The 25825-nt window shown below is 40.5% G+C and overlaps 2 protein-coding genes across 3 annotated transcripts in view; one reads left to right on the top strand and one right to left on the bottom strand.

Annotated features, from left to right (window-relative positions):
- Window positions 1-19866, top strand: part of grm6b (glutamate receptor, metabotropic 6b) — a 24600-nt gene extending 4734 nt beyond the window's left edge. For both annotated transcript variants that reach the window (XM_074652737.1, XM_074652654.1), the window contains 9 exons: window positions 4856-5072; window positions 7333-7468; window positions 7583-7737; window positions 8065-8205; window positions 9772-9972; window positions 10712-10851; window positions 12695-13318; window positions 13401-13712; window positions 18059-19866. In XM_074652737.1, coding sequence (XP_074508838.1) covers window positions 4856-5072; window positions 7333-7468; window positions 7583-7737; window positions 8065-8205; window positions 9772-9972; window positions 10712-10851; window positions 12695-13318; window positions 13401-13712; window positions 18059-18304 — 2172 coding nt within the window. In that variant the 3' untranslated portion in view covers window positions 18305-19866. The remainder of the gene's footprint in view (window positions 1-4855; window positions 5073-7332; window positions 7469-7582; window positions 7738-8064; window positions 8206-9771; window positions 9973-10711; window positions 10852-12694; window positions 13319-13400; window positions 13713-18058) is intronic.
- Window positions 19660-25825, bottom strand: traip (TRAF-interacting protein). The gene is made up of 16 exons (XM_074652848.1): window positions 25626-25825; window positions 25285-25403; window positions 24421-24478; window positions 24208-24291; window positions 24018-24057; window positions 23415-23542; window positions 23212-23306; window positions 22394-22507; window positions 22185-22272; window positions 22011-22100; window positions 21841-21929; window positions 21588-21743; window positions 21382-21427; window positions 21196-21300; window positions 21060-21110; window positions 19660-20213 (listed from the first exon to the last, which is right to left on the bottom strand). The coding sequence occupies exons 2-16, from the start codon at window positions 25380-25382 to the stop codon at window positions 20106-20108; spliced, it is 1350 nt and encodes a 449-aa protein (XP_074508949.1). The 5' UTR covers window positions 25383-25403; window positions 25626-25825; the 3' UTR covers window positions 19660-20105.

Genomic DNA, 25825 nt, shown 5'->3' with positions numbered 1-25825 from the left:
TGTATATAATGTATTCTATTTCTGTGGTCTGAACACACAATTTTGCTTTTGATGTAGACTTATGGCTCAAACTGGCTGATTTTAATGAACTTACTTGTTCATGTTTGTACTGTTGAATTAGCTCACAGCTGATCTAGTTAAGATGTACAGGAGCACACAGCGGTCTGATTCATTTAATCATTTTATCCACTCTTAGATGATAAATGAGGCCGTCATTAAATTTCATCTTCATTCTGCAGCATGAACACGGCGAGGTTTAATTGCAGTTCGCTTATGGATTTTATAAACCTAATTAAGAGTACTCCTCACATCTAATAACATCTTCTCACTGGATATTTTGATTGATAATATTACACATATCTCCTTATTGCAGCACATATTTCACCTGATGTGATTTTTGGCGTTTAAAACGGTGAATAATTTGAGTCTCTTCACAGGATTGTGAATCCATTGTCATGGGCGGCCTCCGCAGGCTAATCCGTGTTATGTGTTCATTGTAGTTTTTATTTATTTATTTTACAGACGATTGACCTCTGATAATTGATTACACTGCTTATAGCGATGATGGGACATTGAGTCTGTGTAAATCCCACATCATGTCATGTTCTCATCGACTTACTGACATAGTCTGCCAGAAATCTAGAAATGTCTAAAAATAGTCTGGGTTTAAATTGGCCAAATTTGTTTTACATGAAAAAAAAAAAAAAATTGTATTTGTTTGGGCTTTCTTTATATTGAGGATGTTGATATGAGAGCCAAAGATGTGCAGCTTGCATACAGGGCAGATGTTAACTACAGAATTATAGATCCCACCCTCCACTAAGCCCCTCTCAGGAGCTCAGGACCCCGGGCTGAAAATAGAGCATCAGGGCAGCGGGATGACATTGGTTCTAGGATAACAGCAACTTTTTAGCCCGGACGCCGTGGAGTAGATTTATCTAAATGGTATGTTTCCTCCTACTGTCCATATGTGCTGCTCTCCACGCCGCGGATACTTCTATAGACTGATGATCGCTATACGTTGAACATCTGCTCTTATAGCCGGAGCAGGAGATTCTGCAGCATCCACCACACATTATGTTTTATGTTGCATATTTACAAGGCAACATAAAACAACATTTAAAAGTTGCCTATATTAACAAGTGAAAACAGTAGGTGAAGGTAGAGCTGATAATTAAATATGTGTTATTTTATCGTGTTTTCAATGGAATCGTACTGTGATGAAATCATATATCGAAATATCGTGATACACAATTACATCGTCTAAATTCAAATTTCTCAGAAAATCTGACTTGATAATAATTCTGCTTATTGTAATACCCCAGTGTAGTTAAATCAAACTATTGTTTTAATCTGATTACCTTGTATTTGTTAGTTATTAGTTTTTTTTCCTCTTTAATTTCACTTGAAATAGTTATGTTCATTCTTCACTAAAGTTCTTAATTAAATGCTTTTTCTTTTTCATTTGGTATGTATTTAATTCAAACAGGAGTGTACAAAAAGAGGCTTTACCATGTGGTTATTTAATATAGAATATTTATTTATTGAATTACCAGAAAACATGCTATATCGTGATATATATATGGTTATCGAGATATGAAATGATCTCTATCGGGATAGAATATTGTGGACAGCCCTAGGTGTAGGTAATTTTATATAATATAATGTATAATTATTATTAAGTGTGCATCATATCAGTTTTGTATTTTACTCAACAGTTCAGCTTGTTAAATAACAGCAGTAGATCCAACAGTAGATTCATTTTCTGTACAAAACCTTTAAGAAATTACCATTTAGGGCTGAAATGTTTAATCGATCAACAGATTACTAATTGATTATTATTTCAGCATTTTAAATTTGAGGATTTGCTGCTTTTCTCCCTTTTACATCACTGTAAATTTAATATTTTGGGGTTGAGAACCACAAAATGAGCCATTTGAAAAGCAATGGACATTTTTCACTATTTTCTTTATTTCAAAAACAATTCAGACTAAACAATTCATCAAAAAACAATCTATATATTAACACAACAAAATAATTATTAGTTGTAGGCAAGGCAAGTTTATTTATCTAGCACATTCTGCAAAGAGGTAATTGTTATTGGAAGTGCTTTACATAAAACATTAAAAGCATCGAGAAACACATCATAAAAGATAAAGTAAGATAAAAAATAAAAATGAGATACATACACATAGAATGCATGAAATAAGACGGAAAATAAAATCCACTGAATATCAATAATACTTAAAGGTGCTTTTGATAACATTAATAACATTCAGCCACTAGATGTCACATTCTCCCTCCACCTATTGCATTTACTTCACAACAAGTCGTTGCCAGACACTGACCGTCACTCTCAGCCATTTATCCGGGGTTTTTTTCCACACTAACTGACGACACAGAGATACACGTGATACCAATGTTGTTTTATGTTTAGCTCACAAGCCTTGTTAGAAGTGGGAACCAAACGTCAGATATCTTCCACAGAGATAAACAAAACATTAATTTTGGGACCCGCCAAAATTGTTTTAATTATTAATTCACAATCATAATAATTTTATTCAGTAAAAGCCTTACTTTTATACGGCACCTTTCTAAAAGCTCTGTGGATGTACTTTTTTTTTTTTATATTTGTATTTTACTCAACAGTTCAGTTTGTTAAATAACAGCAGTAGATTAAACAGTAGATTTAGTAGATTTACTTTTCTGTACAAAACCTTTAAGAAATCACCATTTACTAGGGCTGTGTATCGGCAAGAATCTAGCGATATGATACGTATCATAATACAGGGGTTAAGATTCAATATGTTGCGATATATTGCAATACAATAACAAGCTGATATATAGCGTCGTATTATGAAGAAAACACCACCAAATGCATAAAATCTGAGTAAAAAGATGCATTTGCATCTATCACAGTCACTGTAATAGTGAACATCATAGCACTACTTTTAGTGCAATCTGAGCCACTGAGTGCCATGAATCTTGGCATGTAAACTATTAATTAAAAATGTATAGTGTGTTTTTGAGAGTCTACTATACAGTATCACAAAACATAATATCGCAATATTCAAGTGTATGTTTTCTTACACCCCCTACCATTTAGGGCTGATATGTTCAGTCGATCAACAGCATTTTTAAAATTGAGGATTTGTTGACTACACAATTCATCTAAAAACAATCTATATATTAACATAATAAAATAATTATTAGTTGTAGGCAAGGCAAGTTTTTTTATCTAGCACAGTTCAGCAACAAGGCAATTCAAAGCGCTTTACATAAAACATTAAAAGCATCAAGAAACACATTATAAAAGATAAATTAAGATAAAAATAAGATGAAATAGAATGCATAACATAAAATGGAAAATAAACCCACTGAATAATAATAGATGCAATTTATTTAGTATCATCCAATATTTCAACGTCATACTCTGCAGACTGTGCAGTTAAAATGAATTTTCTCAAACCTCAATAAATCTGTTGCAAAGTGATAATAATTTACAAAAGAAAAATGTTTTAATCCATCTAATGAATTTCTCCGGACCTTTAAGTGCACATTTTATAATTTGAATAAACATTTAATCATTCTCTAACATCCCACTTAAAAAATCCATGCTTGTCATAACATCTTTATCTTGCACCTGCACACACTTCTGTTTAGCATTTAGTAAAGTTTAATCAGACCGTGAAGTCAGTAAGTAAAACCACCGTCATATTTCCTTGGCTCGTATCCTGGAATATCTGACTGGGACTGTTTCAATCATTTACTGATAGCGAGAAGATTTCAGCAGGACGGGACTGTAAGTGGATACTTGTGTTACTGATACGGCTCATTGATTTTAGAGAGTGAATTGGTGCAGATGCTTCTACGATGGGATTAATTTGGAGAGGATTACTATGGTTCGTCTTGTTCGTTACAAATATGTATGCAAACAATTGAATCACCTTGCTGACACTGACTCATTCTCCTCTGGACACTTGAAGAACTCGTCAAAAACAATAATGGAAGTTTGTTTTTTGGAGAAAGTTCACATCTGGTTGAAGATGTGGTTTGTAAAGTGAAGGCTGACCAGTAAATTCGAGCTTGAAAGGGTTAACACACAGCAGCAGCAAGTTGAAGCTGCATGTGGCCATCAGAATTAAATATATTGTATGGCTTACAGCTGAGAAATGCTAACCTTTTTTTCTAGTCTCTTGATCTCTGTCTCTCCCTCTGTGCTTAACGTAATTTGACTAAAACCCCTATAATCCTTCCAGATAATCTGTGAAATGGTTCTCTCGCTCTCCTCTCTCCTTCACTACCCCTTGTGTCTACCTTTCTCTGCTCGTCCCCTCCAGAGAGGCCCAACGTTAAGCCACGCTGGCGGGCCAGCATTAGCAGGGTCAGGGTTGAGACTGTCGACATAAAACTGTGTCATTAAAGAAGTAGCACACCAGTAAATTAATCTTCTCATCCTTTTTTTTTTTTTTCCCCAAACAAATGCTTTTACAGATGTGGTTGCTACCATCTGTATGTCACTGTGACGTTGTTTATATCCAGACCGCACCGTGAAGTTCTGAGAATTACTGAGAACACAGGCTGTTCAAGAGATGATTGCTCTCTATGATAGTCCAATTTAGGGATTTTAATGCACTACAACTTGTTAGTATTAAGGCCTCCATCTAGACACCGCTAAGGTTTTGTCTGTGAGTAAGTGGTGCATCATCCTCTGATTATGGTTCACTGCCTCTCCTAGTCATTCTTTTTTTTTTTTATCTTTTTGTATCACATAATATTGGCCTGATTGTGCTGCTCATGTTTTCCCCTTGACCTGACCCTTTCGTCATCGCTGACCCATCCCTGTGTCTCACAGATCCCCCAGATCAGCTACGCCTCCACTGCCCCGGAGCTGAGCGACAACAGCCGCTACGAGTTCTTCTCCCGCGTGGTGCCTCCCGACTCCTACCAGGCACAGGCGATGGTGGACATAGTCAAGGCCATGGGCTGGAACTACGTCTCCACGCTGGCCTCTGAGGGCAACTACGGAGAGAGCGGCGTGGACGCTTTCCTCCAGATATCCAGAGAAGCAGGTTGTGTGTCTGTCTGGCTGTATTATGAATTCGCCGCTGTGACAATACGGGATTACTCATTTATCAAGCGCACTCATTAAAAGACTAAAATAGGAAACAAAAATCCTTTAATACACAAGAAGTAGCAGGGCAAACAGAAGTCAGCGCCTCTCATGGGTTTAAAAGCTCAAATGATGTTACTAGGGTTCAGATTTCATATCATTATAGTATCACACACACGCTGCACATCAATAATTGACGACGCTGGACAGTCCGCTGCTGTAGCAGCATGCTGACCGCAGTCGGGCCACCACTTTGGACCAGACTCAAATATCTCTACAACTACCGGATGGATTGACATTCAGTTCTGTACAGACATTCGTGGTCCCAAGAGGATGAAGCCTAATGTTTCTGGTGATCCCCTGACCTTTCCCCTAGTGCCACCATGAGGTTTATATGTGTGGGTTTGAGTAATATGCCTCTATTATTATTATTATTACGCCTATTATAATTATCTACTCTTCAATTAATTGCTATGACATTTGGTAAGCCTCATGTTAATGGTTTGTGCAGTAGGTCTTTCTCACAGCAGACATTTTGACTTGTCATAGTAGGAGAAGCACAGGTGTTACTAATAACACTAACGATGGCTCCGTTCTATTCAAGTGTCCCACTGTGAGAGTGACAGTGAGCCAGCATGCACGATACCAGGACCCCGAAACCAAAGCAGCTAAATGGAATTCAGCCATCGTTAATTTTATAATTTACAGCTGTGTTGTTCCTACTGTGACAAGTCAAAATGTCTTCTGTGGAAAAAGCCCCGTTGTGAAGGCAGTAAATGCACTCTGGTGAGGACCAAAGCAACCGGTCCGTCCTGTGCGGGCATTTGTTGAGATGTTGGTGCCTTCAAATGGGGTCGTGTTCACCGTGTTCACTGTGTTCACCGTGTTCACTGTGTTCATGAGAACAGTCCATATGAACGCCCTCCTCTTGTGGTATTCACAACCTCGTAAGTGGAAAGTTCCTGAAAGCTCAGTGTTCACGAGTTGTGACGTGTTTGTTGACAGAAATGTCGGAGGCCAAGGAAGTTAATTTTTCGGTGCATAATAAGTTAATATATTGTAATTTTAGTTGTTTATTGTTTTTCTTCATAATTTTGTATAATATGTCAGAGGAAGATGTTGATATTCCCAATGGCCTCATCTTTTTCCTCTGTCATTATACCTTTGCATTTACTGCATTATGTTCCCCACTTGCTAGCTTGCTAAATTGTTAGCCTCAGTAATGTTAATATTGCCGCTGGTGTTCTCACGATTTAACCACTTGAATGCCAAACATATCGTGTGTATCGTGACTTCCCATGTTGTAAACACAAGTTTCATTTGAAGGCACCAACAGATAAATGAAAGGTTTACATGAGTGGGAGAGGTTTTCCCTGGACTTCTGCAGAAGTCCGATGTTTGTTTGAAATCTGGGCCGAAGAGAACATAGAGAATATGATAAATAAAGTCTACGAAAACAGTGACGTTTTTAAATTAATTCGAGATAAACTGGAGGAGAAGGGATTCGTGCGCACAGTAGATTGTGGCGAGTCAAAGTGAAAAAAAAAACGTTGACAGCAATACTTCAAAAGCCGCGATTCCCTGCATACAAGTGGCAGCTCTTGGGACGACATACAAGCAACATGTATTTATTTTTTTTGGTCCGCATTAATTTGTGCATTGTGAAACCGAACCAGACTAAATAGAAAATGAACCAAAAGTGTCAATTTCACTCTTATTCGGTCTAGCTAAACGGACTATGGCTTGTGAAAGCGTCCTAAAGATGATGAATATAGTCAACATTAAACATGCTCGCTAAACATTAGCATGTCAGCATTGTCATCGCTTGTATAACATGCTGACGCTGAAGTCTCAAAGCTGCTATCGTGACTTTTAGTCTCATATTATTTATTGTTATTACTCAATGTAATTAAAATTATATTATATCTGGTTCACAGAATATTAACACATATTTCCTTCTTTAAATAGTAGCTAGATCTGACGCTCTTCATCTAGTAGTAGAAACTAACAATGATGGGAAGGGAAATGTGAATAACTAAGTTTATGTAATATCAATGCTATGTCCTTTTTGTGATCTAAAATGAACTTTTTAAGGTTTTCATGATATTAATCATTAGTTTTATTATAGGCTATATATATATAATTATTTAACTGTGCATTGAGGGGAGAAAACAGTGATGTACAGCAATGCCAATGCATTTCTCATATCTCTGACACAGGAGGGCTGTGTATTGGACAGTCCATAAAGATCCCCAGAGAGCCCAGACCAGGAGAGTTCGAGAAGATCATCAAGAGACTGATGGAGACCTCTAATGCTCGCGGGGTCATCATCTTTGCCAACGAGGACGACATCAAGTGAGTCAAGCTCTGCATGCACGTCATATTACTGAAAGGAAATCAGCCAGAGGATAAAACAGCAGAGTGACAAAGTAGAAAGTGTGTAATGATGTGTGATCTGTTCTCTTTCAGACGGGTGTTGGAGTCTGCCAAAAAGGCCAACCTGACAGGCCACTTCCTGTTTGTTGGCTCCGACAGTTGGGGGGCCAAAAGCTCCCCCATTGAAGACCAGGAGGATGTGGCTGAGGGCGCTGTCACCATCCTGCCCAAAAGAGCTTCTATTGATGGTAAGGCAAATTTATTAAATCAAAATATTACATCTAACTCTAACCAGCTGGATGCACTAAGAATATTTGACAGTGATAGATGAGTCTAATATCAATGCAACAAATAAAGGAAATTAATGATGTTTGATAAGTCTGCTGGCGATATCACCACCCTGTCACTAAAAAATGAGTCATAACCATATTTCAATGTACGAAAAATTAGATTTTTTTTTCATTTCAACACAATATGATTATTGGTTTACTGATATCAATCGCTGTGGTTTTAAAGCATGCATTTCATCATTCATGAAACATTAAACATTAAGTCTGGTTTGTGAAATGATTCAGGGTTCGACCAGTACTTCACTTCAAGATCTCTAGAAAACAACAGGAGAAACATCTGGTTTGCAGAATTCTGGGAGGACGACTTCAAGTGCAAACTGACCCGCCCGGGCATAAAGTATGAACTTGGTAGAAGAAAATGTACAGGTAAGCAGGCTGCAGTTTAACGTACAGGGAAGTCCCTTTCATTATTTTGTATGTCTCCGCACCAGTGACAGCCGCGACCGGAGACATTATGTTTTGGGGTTTTCCGTCCGTCCATTCTCGTGAGCCCAATATCTCTGGAACACCTGGAGGGAATGTCTTCAAATTTGGCACAAACATCTGCTTGGACCAAAGAGTGTAGAAGCAAAGAGACAAAACTCTGATGCTTTTTTTAACAACACCCGCTAGATGGCGCTGTTGCAGCGCTGCTTTATGCGGCTGTAATAATGGATATATTGGCTGTAATTCTTCACTTTTGTTATCTTATAATACACCAATGGGGCTGTATGCTGTAAGCCTGTACCGTGGTGGATGTATAAACGTCTCTGTTCCCAAACAACCGGCTATCGGCCAGTAGCTAGTAGTGCTAGTTGCATGACATGCAAATTTAAACTAACACGCAGGGCAAAAGCACAGGACACAACCTCTTATACATCCATGGTCTGTCCTTGACCTGACAAAGTTTGATATTGCTCTCAAAATCTGTGCTGGATTTTCCATTTATGTCCATCGGTGACTTTAAGATAAGATAAGATAAGATATTCCTTTATTATTCCCACAGTGGGGAAATTTGCAAAATTACAATTTATGTTCCTCTGGGAAGCCGCCGAGCAAAAAGGTCTAATAAATAAATAAGTAAGTAAGTAAATAGTTATAATAGCATGCATATTTATAATATATTATTGTTCAACACAGGCCATTTTGATAGAGACGTTACAATTATGATAGAATAGAAATAATTTAGTTTTACTTTTCTACGGCACTTTGTAGGCGGACGTTTTTCAGTCCTACCTTCAGTCCAAAGTGGCGGATGCGTAGCTCTGCTGCTGGGTGGTGCGTTCCAATGGAACGAACAATTGACTTCTTATCAATAAACGTTCTTTGCTTGGACTCGAGGATGAACTGATTTGATTTTTGTGGGCAATGGTCAAGGTCACTGTGACCTCACAAAACACGTTTTTGGCCACAACTCAAGAATTCAGACGCTAATTGTGCCAATTTCACGCAAATGTCAAACAGGATGAAATCATGAAGTGATGACATTTTGGACAGACATGGATGTAAACTGCAAATTGACTGGTTGGCAGAGAAAAGAGCAGAAACAACTGGGTTGTATATATAATACAGAGGTGAAACAAAAAGCCTGACAAAATGTGCCTGATCCTGTTCAACCTCTTTTTAATACATTTATAAAACTGCCCACAGGAAGACGCTATAGATCCGCCGCAGCAACTAAGAACATTTACAAAAAGTGTTTAATTCCAAATGCAATAACTTTACTAAATTCATAAACACCATTAACACAGGGACCATGTCCGTTATTGCTATCTGTACTGTGCGTGTTGTGCTATTTATTGTTTGTATTGTCATTTACTATGATGTGATTTAACCAACCTGTGAAGCCGAAGGCAAATTTCCACATTTGTTGACAATAAAGATTATTATCATTATTTTTATAATACAACCACGAGGTGGTAATTCTAGTTTGACACTTTTGTCGTCCATCAGGCGAAGAAAGAATCAGTCAACACTCTCAGTACGAACAGGAGGGCAAGGTGCAGTTTGTGATTGATGCTGTGTACGCCATGGCCCACGCCCTACACAGCATGCACCTGGACCTGTGTCCCGGCTTTATGGGCGTCTGCGAGAAGATGGACCCTGTGGAGGGACGAGATCTGCTCCAATACATTCGCTCTGTCAGCTTCAATGGTGAGCTTTTGACCTTCAATCTCAATGTGTTTTCTCTCCTTTCTCAAGCAATGTGTGATGATTTAGATTCGAAAAAGATTTGAGATTTATGCTGTCAAAAATGTTGCTTTTCCCCGTCACTGAAGAAGGTTTGAAAGGAAACACATTTAGAAAAGAAAACAGTAGAAGAGAGGTCAGCTTGGAGTCAGAAGCCTTGAGATGTTTCTACTAATGTACCTAGCTACAGTACACAGCGCATTTCTTCAAAGCACGTCCCCTCCCTGCGGGCTGCCTCCTCGCTCTTCCCTATACACAACGCTCCAGCTTTTCATCCTCGTCTTTCATAAAAAAGTCACAGTTTGGATAAAGAGAAAAAAAGAAGCGTTCTATGAGAGCATCCTATTTACTGCTCTTCCTCTTGCTGGATGACCTTGGCTTGTATGGAAGACTTTCTGATTGAGCGCCTGCAGGGACCTGAGAGGAACATTCAATCACGTTAGGGCAACTGAGCAGAGTGCACTGAAAGACTGTACGCGTGGACGAGAGCCTTCACTAAAGAGCACTCAGCTTTCACATGATTGCACAAGTCTGAAGGAAGTAAACAGAAGCTGTATTCAACAGCGTGTGGGTGTTTTCTCCGCCAACTAAAGATGTGGACGGATGTGTCCTGCTTAGAGAGCTTCCTCCTCCCCTTTGACTCACTTCTTTGCTTTTTAAATGCAGCTCAAAGGTCATTAAAACCCTTGTCTCCATCAAACAGGCAGCGCAGGAACTGGAGTGATGTTCAATGAGAATGGAGACGCTCCCGGTCGTTACGACATCTTCCAGTACCAGCTGTCCAATGTCAGCAACCCCGGCTACAAGGTTATCGGCCAGTGGACAAACCACCTTCGCCTCAATGTAAATATGTGTTTTTGTTCTACTTGAGGTACAACTTCAACTTCTAATGAAAATTTGACATTTTGAGAAGAGACAGTTTGCTTAGAAGATGGGAAGTGTTAAAACGTCACATTGTGGTTTTACGGAGGGTTACGTGCCAGACTGTTTCCTGGCCAGATGCAGTAACTTCCTGGAATTAGCCAAGGCCTACGGAAAGGTGCCTGGGTCACGCGTCATATCTTCGGGGGTATATCACATGTGCAGTAAAATCTTGCCTGCCCTTGCCGAAATTGAGCCAATCGCAAAGCACAATCACAGCTTCAGTTACACTGGGCATGTGTTATACCCCATACCCCAAGACTCATGTCCGTCCGTGACCCAGCCTCCTTCTATAGGCCTTGGAATTAGCAAGAGTCAAGCTAGCGGTTTCCATGTTTCCAGTCTTTATGCTAAACTAAGATAACCATCTACTGGCTCTAGCTGCGTTGTTAGTGGTACTGACCTTCTCATCTAACTCTTGGCAAGAAAACAAATATTCCCAACATGTTGAACTATTCATAATGAATTCATCAATGTGTCATGTCCCGTCTTCTCTTAGATTGTGGTTCCTCTGTAGACATTTTCATTGCCATTCTGTTGCTAGGGGCAACAGCTTTGGCTCAAGTTTGCTTTCTGTCAGCTAACGGCATCAACAACAATTGGAACAGGAAATACAAAGAGACCCATTTAGAATGTTTCTGTTGTCAAGTTTGAAAAGGTCTATAACTGAGCAGACACTGTGCGTCTTAATCTTAATATTACGTTGTGTTAACTCACACTACACATTTTAACAGCCTTTCTGCACGGTCAGACCATAGACTGTATATATAAGAAGTAGACGTAGTCATCGTGACGTCACCTATTGGTTTGTTGACTGCCATTTTGAAGCCTCGAGTTCGGAATTTTGGCATTCGCCATCTTGGTTTTTTGCAACCAGAAGTGACACGAGGGGTCCGAACCAATCAAGACATTATTAGGTGACCAAAATGTTCTGATTAACTTACCTGAACTGAAGACACACTATGAAAGGGTTAAAGATCTAAGATGAAAAAACGGACAACTCCCAGACCGGACAACGCCGTGGTAGCGACCTGTCAATCACAAGGTAGCCACGCCCTAAAGCATCCCCTGCTTTATGGTCTATTTGACTCTAAATGGGACCATAATTTACTAAATGAACATCATGCTGTATTGAAGAAGACTTGAAACTAGTGATAGAGACCATAAACTCATGTTTAGAATGTTTACTGAGGTAATAAATCAAGTGAGAAGTAGGCTCATTTTCTCATAGACTTCTATACAATCAGACTTCTTTTTGCAACCAGAGGAGTCGCCCCCTGCTGGCTGTTAGAAAGAATGCAGGTTTAAGGTGCTTCAGCATTGGCTTCACATTACAGACCTGGAGGTTGTACACTGGTTTTATCCATTGACAATTGCAATAAAGTTTAGTCAAACAAGACGGCAGCATCCTCAACAATGTTGTAGAAAGGCAGCAATTCTACTATGAATGGAAAGTATTACGAAAAAATGAAAAATGTGGAGACACAAAATACCAAAATATCTCACCTGCCAGAAAATCCAATTGTTGATCTTTCAGGCAGTTAATCTGCCATCGTAACCCCCCTCAAACCTCAAACTGCACATGAAATGACAATCGAGCTGCAGAAGATCTGCCCGATTCTAAGATTAGTTGGGGACGACAAATTTGTGTCTAAAATCGTGCTAAATCTGAACAGTGTCTGCCCGGCTTAATGGTAGCAAGTTCTTTCTTACTATACGTCGAGTATAGTAAGACAATGTTTGTGTGTTTGTACATCCACCATAGTCGGAGGAGATGCAGTGGTCAGGTGGTGACCGTAAGATCCCCGAGTCGGTGTGCAGTTTCCCGTGCGAGTCTGGAGAGAGGAAGAAGATGGTGAAGGGCGTCCCCTGCTGCTGGCACTGCGAGCTCTGCGATGGCTACCAGTACCTGCTGGACGAGTTTTCCTGCGACATGTGCCCCTTCGACATGAGGCCCTTAAGGAACCGCACGGGCTGCCGGGACACGCCCATCGTCAAGCTGGAGTGGAGCTCTCCCTGGGCCATCATCCCCGTCTTCCTGGCCATCCTGGGCAGCCTGGCCACCCTCGGATGCATCGCCACCTTCATCCGCTTCAACGACACACCCATCGTTCGGGCCTCCGGCAGAGAGCTCAGCTACGTGTTGCTGACGGGCATCTTCCTCATCTACTTCATCACCTTCCTCATGATAGCCGAGCCCAGCGTAGCCGTGTGCGCCTTCCGCAGGCTGCTGCTGGGGCTCGGTATGTCCATCAGCTACTCCGCCATGCTCACCAAGACCAACCGGATCTACCGCATCTTCGAACAGGGCAAGAAGTCGGTCTCGCCCCCGAAGTTCATCAGTCCCGGCTCTCAGCTGATTATCACCTTTATCCTCATCGGAGTGCAGGTATGCATGATGCCGCTTCTTTCACGCTCATCACCTATACATCCTCTGTAGCTCTCCGACTAACACTCCTTCCTCTCTGCAGTGCCTCGGTGTGTTCATCTGGTTTGGTGTGATGCCCCCCCACTCCATCATCGACTACGAGGAGCAGAAGCCTCCAAACCCAGAGTTCGCCCGCGGCGTCCTCAAGTGTGACATGTCCGACCTGTCCCTCATCCTGTGTCTGAGCTACAGTATCGTGCTGATGATCACCTGCACCGTGTACGCCATCAAGAGCAGAGGAGTTCCTGAGACCTTCAACGAGGCCAAACCCATCGGCTTCACCATGTACACCACCTGCATCATCTGGCTGGCCTTCGTACCGATCTTCTTCGGCACGGCGCAGTCTACGGAGAAGGTGGGCAATTTAACGTTTTCATAGGTCACTTTTCCTGGGATTGGAGGTACTTGTACTGTACTTTAGTACTTTAACTTTATGCTGCTTTATACTTCTACTCCACTACATTTCAGAGGGAAATGACTAGAAGATCAAGATTTTGATTTCTTATCTGTCAATGTTTTAATTGATTCTTGTAAGGTGTCCTTGGGTGTCCAGAAAGGCGCCACTAAATAAAATGTATTAAGATTTTGCATAATTATCAACTTCTAAAATATGACGTATTTACAGACTGAACTACTCAACAGTATATAAGTAGATAAATTATTTCCACCTCACCCAGCTAAACCATTAAATGCTGCTCACACATGAATGCATCAGTAAGAATCATCCCATAATACAGTGTTGTAGTCAAGACCACCTAAACTGAGACCAACTCATGACGAAAACCAGAGTGTATCGAGACCGAGACAAGAACAAGGCTTCGAGGGGTTGAGACCAAGTCAAGACCAAAACCAGTGTGAGTCCTAGACTGCATGACACACTTAGATAAGATGTGGAACATGCAAACCATAGGCACTCCTCAAAACATTCCCATAAAAGAAACCACAGAAAACAAATGAAGATTTCTCTTCTTGCTGTATATACGTGAGTATGTAGAAGTGTACCGGGAAAAAAGTCTCAATAAAATAATCAAAAGGCATTGTGGAGGTGAATTTTATGTAGGAATTTCCTTTGTTTTCTGGGCAATCTCAGTAATGATGTTAACAAATAAATCAGACAATAAACAGACATTTAGAGATATCCCCGTAGTTGTGGTCTTGAATGGTCTTGAAATAAAATCCTCTTAAAGTCCTCTTTGTCTGAGACAAGACCGAGTAAAAATGCGGTTGATTCCGAGACGAGACCTTCAAAAAGTGGTCTTGAGACGAAGAGTGAAGACTTGAGTATTACAACACTGCCATATATAATAACATATAATATAGGCCTGTGTTAATAATAACACTCTCACTAATAAATACTTTTATGTTCGATACTTCACGTTTATTTTCACGGTAACACTTTTGTACGTCTATACTTCAGTAAAATCATGAATGCAGGACTTTTACTTGTAATGGAGTATTTCTATTTGTGTGATATTATTACTACTTTTACTTTAAAATACATTTCTACCCAAATAAATAAATTATCAATTAATTTGCAGATTATTTTACCAATTTATCGATTTATCTATAAAATGTCAGAGAATAGTGAAAAAAAAATCACAATTTCCCAGACACCTAAGATGTTGTTTTTAAATGACTCATTTTATCCCTCCAGGAGTTCAAAATGCAAAGATATTCTGTCTATTATCATATAAAATAAAGAGCAGCAAATATTCACATTTGAGAGGCTGCAACCAGGAAAAGCTTTGCAGCGCTGTTTTTAAAAAGAAGAAAGTCTTTTCTCAGTTTTCATTTGGATTTACCAGTTGGTTCTTGATTGATTGTTTAAAGTTCACTCTGAGGCCTCGTTGTGCCAAAACTGATGTGATTTTCTGCTGTTGAATAAAACAATTACTGTCATCCCCTGAATGTGTCGGCAGTGTTACCACATGTGACTGACCAAACACCTTTAAAGATGGTAGAAATGTATTCTCATTCATTCTGTCTATTGTAATTATTTGCTTTATGGTATAATCTATTAATTGATCGGTTAATAGATTCTTTTGTAAAGTTTAGTTCCTCATTTCGTCGTACAAATTCGTCGTTAAATATCAAATTAATAACGGTGCATTCATTTTGTTACAGTCATTTAATAATAATAAGAAGAAGAAGTACTTTATTAATCCCTCTTGGGGAAATTCAGTTTTCCCTGAGGCTCTTTTCGGTGGATCCTAAATATTAACGGCAGTAGTTTAAATCAAAATTCAAATCAAAATCATGCAATACACAGTGGCACGCACTAATAGTTAAGAGCGTAAATTAATCCCTCAGATGTTCAAAGTGAAATCTGAGTTTGTTGCCTGTCATATCACATTTGCTTCCTGCTGTACTCACAGGACATCCTGCCTCCACTGTACGCAGACTTTAATTTAGCTTGTGGGCTATTTCTGCCGTCACAAAGTGCCACGCTGTTGGGGGAATATTTGAAAATCAGAGATACGCTTTGACTAATAGAGAGCTGTATTATGAGTCAGTCAGGCTGAAACAATTAAAGCCCGAGGTGCTTTCAAAGTCTTTTCACCTCCTTCGAATGGAAATGAAGTGAATTAAGAAAAAGGGGAGGGAGGGAAAGGAAAGGAGGTCAGATGAGCTGAGGGACGGCAGGGACCCCTCGTAGACCAATCCAGCCATCCGATTCAATTAATCATCACTTAGAAAAAGAGCTAAATATAGCAATAACTTTTGTCTGGCTCGTGAAAATAGAGGCGGTTATCCTCCCCATCATGTCGTGTAGCAGGAGGTGATTTACCTGCTTGATGTCTGTATTTACATGTGGAACAACCACTCACTGTCCCTGAGCCAGTGTTCGCCTCGGGCCACGCACATGAATACAATCACCACAGCTCCTTTTACAAGTGGAGAGGTCACCGATGAAAAGCACGACAGAGATGATAAAAGAAACCTTACAGTATGGACAACAGCCTGGGAGACGACATGGACGTTCTGCTGTTGCTGCTGCTGAGGATAGTGTACTATTTATGACTTATTGATGGCACAACTATATCTTATTTATGGCACATATGTCCTGATTTATTTATGACTCGTACAGTTTGCCTGAATAATGAGTTCATCATTTATTGGAGGAGGATCTCAGGAGAAGTTACTTGTCATTATTATTGTTGGATTTGCATCAAAAGGAAGAGCAGCGAGGAGTAGACGTTGGTCAAAGCCCATAAATAGAGCCTCTTTTCCTGACTACATACACCGGGCCATAAATCATTTATCAGGGGAAAGACACTGCCTGCTGCGCTTTGATAGGAAAATTGTAAAGACTGTATTGTGACAACCTTTGAGATGACATTGTGTGTTTTCTTGAACCTGTGCAAGATGAAATAATCAATTATTAACTGCACACAGACGGATACTTAAAGGTGAAATGTGTAGGTTTTGGCGGCATCTAGCGGTGAGGTTGCAGATTGCAACCAACTGCGGTACCGTGAGCTGCCGAGTGCAAAACCGTGGTAACGCCGTTCGCCTCAGAGGCCATTCTTTTGGTCTATGCACACCAAGTCCGTATTTTTCGTATGTGTTTTTTTAATCCATCATCCGATAATAAACGTTATGCACAGAAACCTCGCACACTAAGTCCCATGCGTTTTATTATTGCATTCGTTGTGAAATTTCATATTAGGAGACAAAACGGAGTTAATTACGTGGGTACAATGGATAGCGCTAGTCCCAAACAGGGCTAATGAATGAATGACATTAGCAAGAAGCTATCGTTTAGCTGCCTAGAGCACAATCACTACTGTTTAATCTTTCTACAACCTTTGTTTTGCAACCGTCCCTGATTCTAAGCTGTTCTACAATTCCTTGCCACAATCTGTCTTTAAATTTTGCATCTCTGTGTCCTTTTATTTCTTTATCATAAAGTGCTTTGTGCCGGGAGACTGAATAAATGTTTATCATGCTATTTTGGATGATGACTTTTGCACAGACGGTGGCTCTGAGTGGTCAAACAACCCTCTTCTGGTTTTTGGTAGGTGTGAAAAAACGTAGAACATCAAATCTGTTCAGAAAACTTGAAGGATGGACGAAAGTTTCGGAGTCGGTGTGTAAACTTGATTGACACAACATGAGGTCGTATTTATTTTTAAACGTGCGATAATTTCGGATGAAAAATACAGACTTGGCGTGCAAAGGCCTTTACCATAATAACACTACTGTAGGAGCAACAGAAGTCAGACGGCGGCTGGCGGTACCACAGTTTTGCACTCTGCAGCTCACATTACCGCAGTTTCAAAAGTGTATCAGAGAACGACGCTGGCCTTCAGATAACGCAAAAACGCATAAAAGCTCTCTCTCTAGAGCCAGTATTTGGTTTGTCCGTTCTGGGCTACTGTAGAAACATGGCGGTGCAACATGGCAGACTCCGTGAAGAGGACCCACTCCCTATGTAGATATGAAGGGTTCATTCTAAGCTTTCTAAGCTAACGAAAACACAACGATTCTTAGTTTCAGGTGATTATACACTAATGAAAACATAGTTATGAATAATATATTCCATTTTTGTTAATAGATCCCCTGAAATACTACACACTGTTCCTTTAAAGATCCCTAAGAAAGTAGCAGGAATGAATTGATAATTTGTTCAGTAACTGTGACCACAGGTGTGTGTGTGTGTGTAAAGATCTTTCTGATCTGCTGCGTCTCTGTTTGCAGATGTTCATCCAGACCACCACCCTGACCGTGTCCATGAGCCTGAGCGCCACCGTGTCCCTGGGCATGCTCTACATCCCCAAAGTCTACGTCATCATCTTCCACCCGGAGCAGAACGTCCAGAAGAGAAAACGCAGCTTAAAAGCCGTGGTGACGGCGGTCACCACGTCCACTCACCTGTCCCAGAAGTCCAACGACAAACAGAACGGAGAGTCCAAGCCCAAGATCGTGCCGGACAGATCACAGTGAAACAAATGAAACTTCATCACAAGCCCACACGGAGAGACGGCTGATGACAAATCAGCATTTAGTTTTGGCTCGATTGTTTTTCATTTCTCCCCTTTATTATGGATTGAAAGAACAGCAAAGACGTTCCTGGATGTTGTTTCTTCTCACACGTATTTAGATCTACTAAACCTGGAATGAGGCACTAGAGGAAACGGAAATGCTCACCCTTAAGATGGACAGCTTTTTAGTACACCTACACCACAACTGGAAGGATGTTGAGCCGTCCTGAGTGGACTGACTTAATTTCTTCTTTTGTAACATCCACATATACACCTCACCTTGACGAGATGTTGTTAGTTTTAACTTTCCCTGGAAATGCTGTTAAGGAAAAAAAAAATAGTTTAAACGCTGACCTTTGCCCTGCAGGAAGATGTACATGTATGTGGAATCCCTCGGGGTCAATGAAGCGCTGTTTCCTGGCTCCAGAAGCACTGCATGGATTGTGTGTTTTACAAGTGTACATGAATGTTTTTGAAATATTGTTCTTATGGGGCGTTGTGACGTTTTCTTCTGATTGCACTGGAAGGAACTAGCTTTTAAAATGCACCACGTCCTGTTACAGTCCCTGATAAAGTCCCCCAGGGAGGTGTAATTAATCACTTTACTATAATCACTCACAGCAGAGCCGTTCAACGTCCAATCACTAATGCAACAAAGCATTTTATTTAAAATTAGTGTCATTATTAAGGTACACAATGTTTTTTTATTGTGGAAATTGTAAACCCATGGGTGCAAACAGGATACTAGTGATTATGAGCAGGATATTTATGTTCTACCTGGTACTTTTACTTCTCCACAGTAGAAAACAATGTTCGGCATTTCCCCATATTGTTTGTCAAAATATCAAGCAATCTCCTCGAAGGCCAAACTACTGTTTTGTTCACGCATGGGAACCTCGTCAGAAAGCTTCCCGTCATTGGTGGTATTTTTTTTTTATGCCATGAAAGGTCCTCTATCACTACAAGTTCTCTGCAAACACAATTTAATTTAACAACAGTCCCTTATTTGCCAGAATATGATTTGCAGTGTTCCTTTTGTTACTTGATCACAACGTTCAACTCAGGTTTTACTGAAGGTGTTTCAAATAAGTTTTTCTTGAGGATTTCCTTCTGTTCTGGCGCAGCCTTTTTTTAATATAAATGGATTCAGCAGCTACCACGTGCATTGTACATTCCTCCTCACAGTGCAGAGATTCATGTCCTCATGTGAGAAAACACTGTTTGTACTGCCCTCTGCAGGAGAGCACACCTCAGTGAAATGTATGTGAATAAAAACACAGTCAGGAGGGAATTGTTTGTAGAGACCCCACACAAACCTTAATAAAAAAATATTGTTTATTATTTGAGTTGGTTCACATCTGGCAGGACCAGTAAAACTAAAAAAAGTATATCCACATGTTGGTGTGTCAGGAGACGGGTTTTAAATAAGATGCATCAGTGATCATCAATGACGTAACAACGCAAATAAGTTGGTTTGTCTCATCTACACATACAGACGGCCACATAACAACAACAACAGGAGAAGCAAAGACACAGTCTCCACATACAAGTTTAAGTCAACACAAAAAAAAAAATGTTCAGCAGGTTTGCTCAGCATCCGTTGTCAAGCGGGAGGTCAGTTTACTGATTTTAATAAAGTTCAATCAGAGAGTCCCGTTTGGTGCTGAGTGGCAGAACCGCTGCCGGGCTGGTTCTGTGTGCCACAGCAGCACAAACATCCCGACCTTAGACTCAGCATCCGGGGAAAGAAGAGAGGTCGACATTTACTCGAGGAAGCCGTCCAGAGTCAGGCAAGTTGCAATCTTGTGTTGAGGCCTGGTGACGTTTTTCCTTTTAGCTTTCATCAGCGGGCGAATCTCTGATAAAGGAGACTGAAGTGGAGGGCTTGGTTAAGGAATGATGCAGATTACACATTGATGTTCTTTCTGTCCTAATCACAATGTTCTGGTATGAGTTTTTACTTCTTCCATGACTATTCACCTAAAAATGTCTAAACGAATATTATCCAAATGAGTTTTTTGTTTAAAGGTGCTCCACGTGCTATCCATCAAACAACTATTTGCTATGTAAAGATACAGAGGAGTAATGTCGACCTGAACAGAGAGTGAAGTTCCCTCTGTGTGTGTTGTAATCCAAGCTTCTCTGTGCTTTGTTGACATATCCGGGCCGGCCACGTGCATGCTTTTAATGCATGTTCGTGCATGTGAGCGTGCCCCGCTGGCTAGCTCACGGCCACCGCTCTGCACGGCGGCTACAGCTGATAAAGCCGTCCCAACCGACGACGCCGTTGCTGAGGCAAAGCACCCACCCTCCGGTTCCCCCTCAGGTAAATACTGTTAGCTCTGTCAGTAGAGTTTGCTGTTGTTTTCACTGTTAGCGCTGTTAGCACCATTAGCTGCGAGCCGCCAGCTCAGCCGTCACCATGTTGAGAGCCGTGTGGAGGCAATAGAAATGCTCCCAATCTCGCATTTAAACTTTAAAGCAGCAAGGTTTGATCTCCACCAACTCCTGCGGGAAATATCTGTCTATGTTTACCAGCTATTCGCTCACTGTGTGTCTGCTGCTTGGTGCTGGGCAGGTCGCCTACAGCAGGTTTATCAGATCTAGTCTGGACACAGCAAAGATGAATATTCAACAACTTTATAATCAACGATCAAATTAATGATTGAGTTCAAATAAAAAAACATACATTCCATACGACAGAAAAAAAAGGATACGGGTTGGATGAATTTAGTTCGTCCTCCTAATCCATCATAGCCGGTTCTCACCTGAAACGAGAAACATTTTCTTTCATCAAACCACTAAAAAGAACAAATGACACATGAAAACATTTAATGGTTGTGCTGTACGTACAGCTCCAAGCTTCCTCTGAGGGTCCAACATGCTGCCGAAGGTCTTCTTTCTGAAGAGGATGGAGTTCCTAAAGAAAGGATCCATGGATCCGTCCTCTTCTCGAGCCTGAGGTAAGACAAAAAATATTGTGAGACGAGTGCAACTAATCTGAAAACGGACCTTGTTGAGTGATATTTACAAAGCTACCTTGCTTAGAGATGAACTTTTCTCGTTGCGTTTGAAGTCAGGCGACCTGAAAACATTTTACAACACAGTTTAAGGCGTTTCTACTTAATCTTTCGTAAACAAAAACACATCTTTCAAAACACTATATTATGAACACATGGCTCACACAGCAGCAGCTTCCACAGCCACCTTAGAACAGATCAACACACACATTCCCACAAACTTACCCTGGAGGATCTAGCCGCATCTTCTTGGATTGGAACTTCGGCGGCCTCTTGGCCACGTCATCTGGCGTAGTGATGTCATACGTCATGTTGAGGTCGATGTCCTGGCTATCTGCAGGGTGGCGGAGGCGAGGCTGCTTCAGCTCCAATGGGGCTGGGCTGAAAAGATGGGCATCGGTAAATCACACAGTGTACGTTTTCGTGAAAGATACGTCAAGGCAAGTGGAGATTTCAGTCCAGCGGCTGAGTGACGCACCTCTCAAACACGAGCCTGGTGAGGGCTTCATTTGTCCGCGTCGGGGTGCTCAGCGTCCTCTGAAGAAACTCCACTTTCTTCTTCAGACTCTGTGGACGGACACACATGCAGGAGTCACAACCCTGAATTTCTCTGACATTGAAAGTATATTTGGTGGATTTTTGCCTTACGGTGATCTCTTTATCAGCACTGGCCAGATCCTTCTGCAGAGACTTCATGTCCTCTTTGGTCTGATTCACCTCCATTGTGGCTTTGTGTAACTAAAATGACAACATTTTATTTAGAGATTTACGCATCCAAGAATGGATTCCTCCGGTTGTGATGACTTACTAACATAAAGTCACCTTGTTGTTTGAGGCGAGCACTTCCCTCTTCAGCTTCTCGCACATGTCATTTGAAGACTTATGACCTCCTTTTAGATTATCGTACTCTCTAAAAGAAAAAGGGAGATAAATGCAGAGTGAGTGACGACGGGGAAGTTGCATTCATTAGGTTTGAAGCTCTGAACGATGTAGTGTGAAAATAATCTGTCGCACTGATCAGCAGCTCTTACTTTTTGAGCGAGATGCAGTAGATGGAGAGCTGCTCCACGGCCGCCTGGCTGACGCCCATATCTGTGATCATGGACTCCACCTCCGCTCTCTGACCCTGCAACAACACGTCCAGGCTGTGGACAAACCCTAGTATTAGTGCACAGCGTGGCTTTATTTTGCAATGAAAGAAGACAGTATACCATGCAGATATTTTGATAAATCATTGACATTGTCATTCTAGACTCTGATTGTCATATTACCATTGTTGTTATGTAACCTTAAACTGTATCTTTATCGAACTATTCTGAGAGAAATGTGCAATGAATTCAAATAATAAAAAGCAGTGACTGTCCAGCTTTACTTTGAAAGGAAGTTCTTGTTATAGGGTGGCAGTCTGGAAAACATCTGAGGCCCTCTGGTTGTGAATTAAAAACAAGTCTTCATCGTTACGTTGTTATTCATGTCTTAATAAAGGATTTCTAATCAACAATCAGAGTGCCTCGGATGTTTTCCAGATTGCTATCCTATACTGAGGACTTCCATTGTTCTTTGACTACTCGCCCAGCCGTTGAAGAGCACCCGTTTTTTACGTTAACATTACCAACACAGAGTTTCCTGACCCACTGCAGCACTCAAATTTTTTTTCTTCATGAGCACTGAATTCTTTCCTTGCTTATATATCCAAATTACTACTGATTATTTTATCAAATATTTTATAATATATGATATTGAGATTGTCAAGACTTGCAGAATCAAGAGTCAATATTGTGATTAATAAAGTGTGACTCTCCTTAGAAGCCTAAATATGACAGTACTGTACTTATATGAGTGCAAACACCTTTCATAGGTTTTCATTCTGGTCCTGAGTCTCCGCGCTTCCTCTTTGGCGGCCTGAGTTTCATTCTGCTGCGTCTCCAGGTACGTCATCTGTTTCTGTATAAAAACAATTATGCAAATAATCAAAAGAGGAATTGCAGAGACAATATGAGATATGAGTCAGTACAGAAAATGTGTTTAAACACTAGAGAACAGACAGCTTACCCTGAGGGTAGAACAGAGCATCTCCTTCTCCATAATATCTTTCCGTACACTGTCCAGGTCCCTCTTCTGTTTGTCCACAATGTCCCTCAAGCTGTCCACCGACTTCTGTTTGTCCCGCCAGTCTCGCTCTACAAATTTGAACAGACGGAAGGTGAACTACTGGTGTCTGCTTTCAACAATTAAGCATCACCGGATCACAACATAACAAGGTGTAAGAAAATAACGATACACTTCAGATCACGATATTATGTTTTGTGACACTGTATTGAACACTATCGATTATTAATTAACAGTTTACATGCAAAGATTTATGGCAGACAGAGAATAAGATTGCACAAAGAGTAGGGCTACAGTATATGATTCTGGGTCTTGCAAGGGATGTAATAAATGCAGATCCCTCTGTTCTGATTGCATAACAAAACATGTTTTACTCAGATATTATGCATAGGGCGATGCGTTCTTTATACTAATAGTTTTCCTAAAATTAGATGTAAAAAATTGCAATATATCGCAATATTGAATCTTAACACCTCTATCATGATACGTATCATATTGCCAGATTCTTTTAAATACACATCTCTACAACATAGTTAGGTTTCTTACCTTTAGAGGTTAAAAGCGCCTTCATTCGATCAAGTTCATTCTAAGGAAGGGAAAAACACAAAAACATATGACACTCTCAATCAAATCCAGATGATGTAATGACAAGAAGGACTACCAAGTACAACATTATCATAGGACTTTCCTCCTCTCAAACCCAACACTGATATATTAGATGCTCCAAGTTTGGTACCTGCAGGCTTTCAGGATCCGCTGTGCTCTGCCCCTCTTCACCAATGTCAAAGAACAGCTTGTTGATGATGTGTCTGGTGCTGACCTACAAACACACACACACACACACACACACACACACACACATACATACATGGGACACAACAGTATTTAAGTGGATGTTTTTCTTCTTGTTTGGGCTGGTAGCAGCTTAGTGGTGTTTAAAGTGCTGTACCTGTTTTCTACATTGTGGACAGGTTTTTGTGGGGGCTGTCTGAAACCACTGGAGAAGACTGAGAAGAAGAAAGGGGAAACAATTAGACATTTATAACGTGACAGACATGTGAGTGCTGAAGGTTTCACTTTGTCGTATCGTAAATTCGTGAGCCTGGTTTGATAGCTTCTATCCATAGGAAGTCGTTGGAGGGAGGAGAGAGGAGATGGAGGAGGAGCCCAGTTGGTGCTGAGGCATCATGGCCCATTCCCGACCAGTTGAGGAGTTTTCTTTGTTATATATATTTATATATATATATATATATATATATATAAATATATATAACTGATTTCAACGTGAAACACTATAAGCTTACAGATTTCATTGTTGCACTGAATACCCATTGACGCCCTGGTGTCAACTTTCCCTTTTGTGTTGTTAATGTACATCTGTGGATTCTGAAATCCACAGATGTTTTTAAACAACCTGACACAAAGCCCACCTCCATCAAAACAACAACAACGCTAGAAACACTGCAAATTGAAATTAAAAAGCATTAAAAGATAATCAGGAAACCTTTAAAAAAAAAATCTGTTCTATAAACAATAAAACAAGTAGCAGGGAGCTGTAATCATTTCTCTACATCTGTCAAATTCACATTTACATTAATGGAGGAAGAAAGATATATATTTTTCTTCCTTTCCTCATAACAAAATAAAATGAAATGAAATGAAATGAAATATGGATAAAACAAAATGGACAGAAAAAAAAATTAAAGAAAAAAAAACAAATAAATAAAAATAAACAAATAAACAAGAAAAAAAATAAAGAAAGAAAGAAAAAAGATTAAATGAATAAACATTTCCTTTCAATAGGAGGTTATACCATTCATAGTGGAAAGTGTGTCCGCAGTGGATGGCAGCAACATCTCTGGAGTGGTCGAAGAAGTCGGAGCAGATGGTGCAGTATGCTCTGATAGGCATGTTGTTGTCTCAAAGACCAGCCTGTTATGAACAGAGGAGATAACCGTGTTAACGTGGAGTAACGTTACAGACGATGTCCTGCTCTCCCTTATGGATAACGGTGCTCGTGAGTGTGATGTCTCCTCGTCTACAGCTGTTGATGTTGATGCTGTTAGCGGCTAACACTGAGCTGCACTCATCAACATGATGCTAAGCTAACAGTAGTTAGCTTTAGTAAACGTTGCCAACAGGTGCCATACTCACACAACAAAGATGCAGAGTTACTTCGTAATGAAATCGAGCCCTAATCTTGAGTGTAATATGACATTTTACTGGAGATAAACTGGCTCTAATCAGACAGACAGCTCGTCGTTAGCTGAGCAGCTAACATCAACAGACTGTTCCGGAAGTTCCCCCGCTGCACGTTCAAACACAAGTCCCGCCCCCTTACGCAGCGTTCCTCT

Source organism: Sebastes fasciatus, chromosome 1 (assembly GCF_043250625.1).
Source record: "Sebastes fasciatus isolate fSebFas1 chromosome 1, fSebFas1.pri, whole genome shotgun sequence".
NCBI classification, from domain to species: domain Eukaryota; kingdom Metazoa; phylum Chordata; class Actinopteri; order Perciformes; family Sebastidae; genus Sebastes; species Sebastes fasciatus.
The sequence above is the reverse complement of the archived record's forward strand: the minus strand, read 5'-3'. Positions and strand labels throughout refer to the sequence as shown.